Genomic DNA, 9,497 nt, shown 5'->3' with positions numbered 1-9,497 from the left:
TTTAATCATCATGATTTATTATAAATTATAGCCCATTTTAAATCTCAAGACACATTTCCCTTACCTAAACATTATATATTATCACACAAACTTAATTTCGACTTTAGAACCCTATTATCTCACATTCCTAAAAAGTCAGTTTGAAATTGACAGGATTGGGTTGTTAAATGCCTTACGGTCTTGCATTTTTTTCCCCAAATTTTGGGAGGATAATAAGGTGGTCCTATCCTAATCAAATATAGTTCATGATTGCAAAAAAATAATAAATCTAGCTCGGATATTCATCAAATTAAACCTAGAATCTCATATATAAGCAATTATTTTCTCATTTGTGATATCTATCTAACATTATTAGTTGAAAGTGCAAATTGGAGATATCCTTATGAAGTGAAAGTGCTTCTTTTAGGAGAATTTCAAATCTGCAAATTGTTCATCATCAAATCTTCATCAACATTTTTCAACTATGGAAACTTCAAGAGATATTAGAGGATAATAGGGAATTAATTCAAGTAAAGATCGACTTTTACTTCATCTTAAGGGATTTGGTATGATTTTATGTTGTTCTAATATTTCTGTCATTAATCTTGAGATCTACATTTTATCATTCAAGTTATGTGATGTATATGTTATTACATTCAAATCATATCATTTAGGGTTTTTCTCTAATACAATTGGGTAGGCTCTAGTTTTCATTTATAGACTTTATCTCATACCAATCTTAGACACACTTAAGGTTTATGAACATGCACATTATTCCAATTTCAATACCGACTAGGTGGAAATCACCAAAATAGGGGGATTGACCAAGGAAAACCCCTATATAGCCATCACCCTCCCCTCTCTCTATTTTGCAGGTGCAACTATAGGCTTTCAACATAGACAAGGAGAACAAGGGATATTCAATAGACAGATACATACCGACGCCCAAAATTAGCAAAGATAAACCCTAGACCAAGGCACTCTAGGTGTCCTGGTCCTCATAAGTCTATGCCAAATTTTAAGGGAGTAGAGTACAAGGTCTCAAGAAGTCTAAATTAAGTTTGTGTGTAGAAGTCATAAGACTAGTGCACTCTGGGTATCCCAGTCCTGTGAATTCAGCTCCAGATTACAGTCATAGGTGCAACTCTATGTTTTCTATCCAAATATATACTTGTTAATGAGTTTTTATCAGTGGATTAGTCTATTACAATTTTCTAAGTTTTTAATTACATTATACTTAGATCTTAGTTTGATATCATCCCAATCAATACACTTTCCAAAACAACAAAGGAATAGAAGCCCTAAGGTAATATTTGACTCTCTTTGACAAGAGGTAGTCAATTTAAATCATGTCTTTGTGGCTTGTATTCCAATGTTTATGTGAAAATGGATCTTGGCCCTAATCCTACCTCGCTCCATTTTTACCTTAAACAAGAGGCATATGAAATTAGTTACCTTAAGATGGAATCTCTTTTAAGTCTAGAATGCTAATCATTTTGGTCCCTTGGACCGTCCCAATTCATTAATGATTGAGATTGCCTCTCTTTTGGCAATCCATATGAAAGGGATTTTTGTCATTTTTAATTATTTTTGGTTATCTAAAATACAATTTTAATTTTATTTTCTCTGATGAAAATCATTGATTAAATCATTAGTCCTTTGTAACTTGAATAATTGAAAGCTACTTTAAACTTGTGTTCTTCATACTTTGTCTGGAAGAGTACTTCCAGTCTAATTTTTTATTGTCTTGAGTTTTTCTATATATACCTCATAGACAAAAGTGAAAATTTTTATACGTATTTGAATGTTTACTAGATATAAATGATAGTTAATGTTGTTCTATATAGTAACATGTTCATATAATGTCAGTTGAGGCAACCCCACCAATAGACATTTGCATATAAAATGAAGACCAGTTACACTTTGAAGGGAGGGATAACTGACCTTTCTTTGATACTCCTCCACCTGCCACTTTTATTTTTATTTTTGTTTTCTAACCCCTTATATCTCCTTTTCTATCTATCTTTATAACCCAATGCCTCTTTCTATCTCTTTTTATTGCAAGTGTTAGTTAAATTTTTTCATTTTTTTATATGTTGCTCACATATTTGAAAGCTATGTGTATCTCATATCATCGTACTTTCCAATTCGACATTTCTAGTCTTTCTCACCTAAGCTATCTAATTGGAGATGCCAATAGAATATTGAAACAAATCATAAAACAAGATTTATAACAAAATATTCTTGTTTTTAAAACTAAATACTTTGATCATCTTTATTGATTTAAACATTTGTTTATAAACGTGCTTATGTTGTAAACTAACCTCCCAACTACTTCATCTAAATTATTCCTATATTAATTATTTTAACTAATTGGTTATACATCAATTATTTTAATGAATCGGTCAAGATATAAATTAGGAAAATATTTATATATATATTTTCATTCTATTTTAATTTTAAGGTAAAATCTTTTTGAAACAATAAAAGAACGTGAAAAATAAATAAGTTAAAAAAAACAAAGCAATTTTAATATGGGCTGACCAGGTGGGGGTAGATGGACGAAAGGGCTAAGTTTGACAATGGAATTTTAATGCATGCTTCTCGACTTAATGATCGAGAAATTATAAATGCATGTACCGAACAAAATATCTATTCAATCCGTTCGTGCATGATGAGCATAAGAGCCAAGAAGGAATATGTAAGTTCTCGCTTAACTTAACTGTTTTTGTTCCTGTTTTTTTCATGTCTTCTACATGATTCTTCTTATTTCTCCATATTCAACTCTCCAGAGTAGAGCAGAGGAGCTATTTGTTTGGCTCAGTTTTAGGGTTACGTATAGTAAGTGATTCGTGTCTCCATCACACTCGTGAATTTCTCAAGAAGTAATTACTTCTGTCTCTTATCTTTATTCTATTTTGTTTTGGATGAATATGGCTGATGGCAGGGATCTTGGAATTTGGATTTCAGATCAAATACACAAACCCCTGGATATTCCCAAGAATTAATGGTTTCATTCATCACTGAATTGGTTCACAACTCATCTTCAGTGGAACATCTTACATTCCCCTACGTTCTCAAAGCATGCGCTGCAATGTCTTCTCTGCAGAGAGGCAGGGAATTTCATGTTCCTGCAATAACATCTGGATTGGAATCCCATCCGTTCAAAGCGTTTGTCTTTATTACGATGCATGCGAAATGCAGGCGTGTGAGAAATGCACGCAAACTGTTTGACAAAATGTGTCCGCCCGAAAGAGCTGAGGTGTCTTGGAACTCTATGATTTGAGGGTATGTGCATAATGGCGACGGAGCCAAGGCTTTGAATTTATACTTACAAATGAAGACGAGGATTGAACCGGATGCAGTGACATTCATAAGCCTTCTTCCAATCTATCAGATGTCAATCAGGGTAAGGAGATTCATGCTTGCATAATTAGTAGTGGACTCCATTTGGATTTGCAAGTGGGGAATGCACTTGTAGCAATGTATGCTACTGCGGCATTGTTGAGTGCGCGCTCAAATTGTTTGACCGAATGGTTAAAAAAGATGTAGTATCATGGACTTAAATGATCGTAGGATATGTCCGGAATGGACAGAGTGGGGAGGCCTTAAAGTTGTTTGACAAAATGCAGCTGGCAGGTGTCAAACCAAATGCTGTTACTATCATTAAGTGTTCTTCTAGCTTGCACCCGCCGAGTACCTCTTTAACAAGGTGAGAAGGTACATAATTCTGCTATAAGAAATGGGTTTGAACCAGATTGTTTCGTTGTCAGTGCCCTGATAGACATGTAGTTCGTTTAACACAATGGCACATAAAGATCCGGCCTTGTGGACTGCAATGATTTCTAGCTATAGCATAAATGGGTATGCTGATAAGGCACACACGCTTTTCGATCGAATGCTTGAACTAGGATATAAGCCGGACAGTATCACCTTTATCCCTGTTCTAGCTGCTTGCAGTCGTGCAGGCATGATAGCAAAAGGTCGGCATTACTTTGATAGGATGAAACGAGATTATTGCATTCTACCTTGGTGGGAGCACTATGCATGCATTGTAGATCTTCTTGGTCGGGAAGGGCACTTGGACGAGGCATATGATTTCATTGGCAAGATGCGACTAAAACCGAATGATGATGTGTGGGGTGTCTTGCTTGGTGCCTTTAAAATTCATCAAAATATACAGTTGGGAGAACTTGTAGCAGAACATTTTTATGACCTGAAACCCAAAAAGGCTGGATATTATGTTCTGATGTCAAACATCTATGCCGCAGCTGGAAGGTGGGATGGTGTAGCAAAGGTAAGAGAAATAATGAAAGACAACGGGGTGATAAGGATGCCTAGATATGCCCGGATTGAGATCAAGAACAAGGTTCGTGTACTCCTTGTGGCGGACAGAGCACATCCACAATCAGCAGACATTTATAATAGTTTAGAGGATTTGGCCAGTAAAATGAAAGAGGCAGGATATGTGCTCAACACATTTGATGTGGAGGAGGAAGAAAAGAAGTATATCCTATGTAGTCATAGAGAGAAGGTGGCCACTGCTTTTGGGTTTATAAATATTAAATGCCCTGGTACATCTATCCTATCGCAACGAATCTTCGCATTTGTGGCGATTGCAACCATGCCACCAAGTTTATCTCCAAAATTGTTGAGCGACAAAGGCGATCTACGATGGAAGCTAAAACCTGGGTAACAAAAAGCCATTTGAAGAATAATTTGATGATTGAATAACTGACGATGAACTAATGAATAAGGAACCATTACTAGTATATCCTCGTGCATGTATTCTTGCAGAACCGTTACGAGCATCTGTTCTTGCACAACCAACTCTATTACGAGCATCTCTTGTAGGTATGCTCCGCCACCCACGACCTCACACCACCATGACCTAGTAAGGCATTGCAGATTCTTCTTGTTTTTTTAGTAATTGCAGTAATTTTTGAAACTGGTGAACATATTAATGGTTTTAAAATTAAAAAAATGAGTGCGATAAGAGCCGGATAATTGCAGCTTGAAGTGCCCTCAAGTTTGTTTAGTCTCCTTTCCATATCTGTGAACAGCTGCTTCGTCGACTTTTTATCGCCCAAGTTCAAGGTTTGAATTGCTTGTTTCTACATTCGTTTTATTCCCAAGTTCAACGTTTAAGCAATTTTAGTTTTGTATTGCGTGTCTACCTTAGATGACTTCTCGGAGAAAGTCTCTCAATGTCCATTGTGCACTTGCAATGATAATTTATAGATCGACCCTTCTGAGATATCTTTCAGTACCCTTTCTACGTGTAACAATGAAGGGTTTTGGATGGTGTGGGCATGCGATACTAAGCTAACATCATCCTTTGCAATATTTTTTTTAAAATCATAAATGTTAGTCTTGTAGAAGAAACAAAGCAGGATGGTGTGCGTGCAGGGGTTCGCGAGTGGCCGAGTTAGGGTTTCGAGGCCTTAGCTCGTGGGTGGCGTCTGTGCAGGTGCGGCGAGGGAGGGTAGTGTAGGGAGCCGGGGGAGAGCAGAGGGTAGGGTTCGACCGCGGGTGTGTGGGTAGTTGCGGTGGTTGTCGTGTGGTGTTTGGGCTGTGCGAGAGAAGGGCTCCGGACTGCTGCGGGTCGTGGGTCTCCCGTGGGTCACCCGTGGGGTTGGGGGATTCGATGGGCCTCTTCCTTCGAAGGAGCTTGGGAGGGGTGGCGTCTTGGGGGCCGCACTTTCTTAAGGGGCCCTTTGAGTTGGGGTCCTTGGCTGTCTTTTGTTACCTTCTAATTATTTTTGCGTTTCGATGTCGGGTATTGGTGGTAAGGCCTCGCAGGTGGCTCCTGCTATGGACTTCTGAGCTGCGGTGGGATCAAAACCCCCACTTCAGAGTGTGAAGACATTTACCAATAATCTTTTCTCATCAGAACCGAGGTCTGGGAGTGCTGGTAGTTCTCGCCTTATGAAGATTAATGGTTGTTTGGAGAGATGCAGTGAAAGGCCGAAGCTAGTCATTCCTCCTAAGATGATAGCTGAAGACTTTGAGTACTTTTCAAAACACTCGTTATATTGCAAATTTTTGGGAATGAGGGTCTCCTTGCTGTTCTGGAAAACTGGGCACAGAGGACTTGGGCACCGGATGGGGAAATGGAGATTATGCTGCTGGTAAACAACTATTTCATGGTTACTTTCAACTCCATGGAGGATCGCAATAGGGTTTTTGAAGGAGGCCTGTATTTTTTCAACCAGGTGGGGTTGTTCATCAAACCTTAGCATGCGGGGTTTAACCCTTCGGAGGAGCTCCCAAATAGGGTTCCTATGTGGGTTTGTTTACCATGCTTTCTAGTGGAGTGCTGTCGGGAGGATGTGTTACGGATGCTGGCCGCACTGCTTGGGAAGCCAGTGGGATCTTCAACGCAAACCCTAGGGAGAAAGGTAATGACCTTTGTGCGCATCTGTGTTGAAATTGATCTTAGTAAACCTTTGCCAGATGTTATAGATATGTGTGTGGGTTCTTACTCATGGGTTCAGCAGTTAGACTATGAGACTTTACCCTTCCGTTGTCGTCTGTGTCATGAGTATGGTCATTTACAGCGTAAGTGCCCCAGATATAAACCAGTGGTGCGCCAACCTCAACAACCGGCCCAGAGTCAAGATAGGGTTGATAAAGAAAAAGCTGCTATGTCGGCCGAGGTTGTGGGTGCTGATGGTTTTGTTTCAGTTAAGACAAGGAACATAAATCGTGGCCAGAAGAGGTCCCTTCAGGAGAGACATGAGGAGGATACCTTTAACAGATTTGAAGCATTGGATGACCTCAGTCAATAGGAAGTGAATCCAGGGTTAACCTCTTTGGACCAAGGTGCTTTAGGGGGGGGGGTGGGTCCGGAAAGAGTTATGGAGGTTTTACTTAGGCCTGGCTAGTGATTGGAAGCCAACAAATGGAGATGGAGCAGACAGGAGGGGCCGAGGTGGGACTTACTCATGTTTCGGAGATGAATTTGGTTGGGGGGGAGGGTTCCCCAATAGCTCTAAAATTGGAACCAACTAGAGCTAAAACTAATAAGTCTTCAGTGCACTTGGGTCTTCATCAGAAAGATATTAAGAAAAGTGCTTCGGAGAAAAACTCAAAGGTTGACAGAAAGAAGGATTTGGATAAAATCAAATTGATGGGAGAGAATTTGGTTGAGTCAGGGTGTGTAAAGACTTTGGATTATCACTTTTCGAATCCTCCTAAATGATTGTGCTTTCTTGGAATGTGAGGGGCTTGAACAACAGCCCACCGATTTTCAAGGCAAGCAAAACTTATGGTCACATATTTCTTGTATGCGAAGGCTGGTCTCTTTTCATCCTTGGATTATGGCGGGAGACTTCAATGCTATCACTGAGTTGAGTGAGAAGAAGGAAGGTGTCATGTGGTTGGATCCTTCTTCTTTTCTCTTTCAGGATAGTATATCTTTGTTGCATCTGGTTGACATTAAGCCTGGCAATGGTTTGTTCACTTGGAACAATAGAAGAGTGGGGGAGTATTGGATTGCTGAGAGGTTGGATAGATTTCTGGTTTCCAGTTCTTGGGTTGGTGGGGGGTGGTCCACAAGTTCTGAGATTCTCGACTAGAGAGGGTTTGACCACTGGCCTATCAAGCTGGTCTCTTCTTCTGCCCGGGTTGCTCACTCTTCTTCCTTCAAATTCCAACTTATGTGGTTACGAGATCCTGCTCTGCACGCTCTTGTTGAGCAGTGGTGGAGGAAGGGGAGACCGGTCTTTGGCACTGCTATGTATACTTTTTCCAAGTAGTTGCAGTTTGTTAAGTTTAAGCTTAAACAGTGGAATAGGCAGGGTTTCGGGAAGATTTTTCATGCTAAGAAAGCTGCCCAAATAGTGTTAAATGGCATCACCAATGAAATCAGAGAGCAGGGTTTGTCTGAAGCCTTGCTTAGGGAGGAGGTCAGGGCTCTCAAGGTTTTAGAGGAATGGGAACTTAGGGAAGAAATTTACTGGAAGCAGAGAGCTTGTAATGATTGGCTTCAAGCGAGCGATAAGAACACTGCTTTCTTTTTCAATTCTGTGAATGTGAGATGCCATGGAAACTCCATTTTTGCTTTGGTCAATGATAGAGGTGAGATGTTATTATCTTTGCAAGAGATTTCTAGGGAGGCTCTTCAGTATTTCCGATCCCTCTTCAGTGAGGATTCTCAAGGGGGGTAGGTGGAGGAGAACCAGGTTCTTGCTTGCATTCCTCCTATCGTTACTAGGGAGATGAATGAGCAGCTTATAGGTCCCATTTCATTGGAAGAACTCGAGAGAATTGTTTTTCACATTAGGAAAGGAAAAGCTCCTGGACCAGATGGATTCCCGGTTGAATTCTTCCAAGAGTTTTGGGATATCATCAAATTGGACTTACTGGAGGTAGTCCAAGAGTCCTAGAGGAACAAACAGATGCTTTGGGCCTTGAATGCGACCTTCATTGCACTAATCCCTAAGTGTGATGGAGCTGATAGGTTAGGCCAATTCCGCCCTATATCTCTCTGTAATGTGATTTACAAGATCATTTCTAAGCTGATAGCAGAGAGGCTGAAGAAGTGTCTGGGGGCTATTATCTCAGAGGAGCAGAGCGGGTTTGTGGAAGGGCGTCAAATTTTGGATGACGTGGTCATTGCTACAGAGACCATTCATTCTATGGCATCCTCCAAGGAAAAAGCTATGTTTATCAAGTTGGATATGGCTAAGGCTTACGATAGAGTTCATTGGTCCTTCCTCCAGAAGATCCTTAGGGCTTTTGGCTTTGCTGAGGATTGGATCCAATGTGTTATGAGTTGTGTTACGTCCACATCTTTCTCAGTGCTAATCAATAGTGATCACACTAAGTTGTTTGGTGCGTCTAGGGGCCTCCGCCAGGGGGACCCCCTCTCCCCTTACTTATTCATTCTCCTGGCTAAGGGTCTGGGGAGGCTGATCAAGCATAATTGTGGGTCTGGGTAGTATTCGAGGGTGGAGTTGGGGTAATGACTTGCAGTCTCAGTCTCATTTGCAGTTTGTTGATGACACGACCTTGATGGGGCTTGCTCGGATCAGAGAAGCTACTAATCTGCGGAAGGTTTTGGATGTTTATCTGGCGGCCTCGGGTCAGTTGATCAATGAAGATAAGTCTTCTATCCTTTTCTTCAACACTCCTGGAGCTATACAAAGGAGGATTGCTCTTATCTTGAGGTTCCAAGTGGGCACTTTGCCTTTGACTTACCTAGGTATTCCTATCTCTCCTAGTAATCCTCCCTGGGAGTCATGTCAGGGTATCTTGGATAATTTTCACTCGAAGGTGGAACATTGGACTCACAGATGGTTATCTTTCGCTGGGAGGGTGCAACTAATTCAGTCGGTGGTTCAAGCTCTTCCGATTTGTCACTGTATGCTTCGAGTGGCTCCTATGTGGTTCTTGAAGGGTTTGGACTCTTTGGCAAGGCAATTCTTATGGGCAGGCAATCTATCCTCCTCCAAATGGAGTTTAGTCAATTGGGACTTGGTGTGTAGCCCGAAGCAGTTAGAGGGGGCTTGGTT

The 9,497-nt window shown here is 40.7% G+C and overlaps 1 protein-coding gene across 1 annotated transcript; it reads left to right on the top strand.

Moving 5' to 3' along the window:
* The first annotated feature begins 3,784 nt into the window (after positions 1-3,784).
* LOC131875975 (pentatricopeptide repeat-containing protein At3g26782, mitochondrial-like) lies at positions 3,785-4,675 on the top strand. Its single transcript, XM_059220725.1, has one exon. It carries the CDS (start codon positions 3,785-3,787, stop codon positions 4,673-4,675), a length of 891 nt encoding a protein of 296 aa, XP_059076708.1.
* The last annotated feature ends 4,822 nt before the right edge of the window (positions 4,676-9,497 follow it).

Source organism: Cryptomeria japonica, chromosome 5, assembly GCF_030272615.1.
Source record: "Cryptomeria japonica chromosome 5, Sugi_1.0, whole genome shotgun sequence".
Lineage (NCBI taxonomy): Eukaryota > Viridiplantae > Streptophyta > Pinopsida > Cupressales > Cupressaceae > Cryptomeria > Cryptomeria japonica.
Note: the sequence above shows the minus strand (reverse complement) of the source record. Positions and strands in the feature narration are given on the sequence as shown.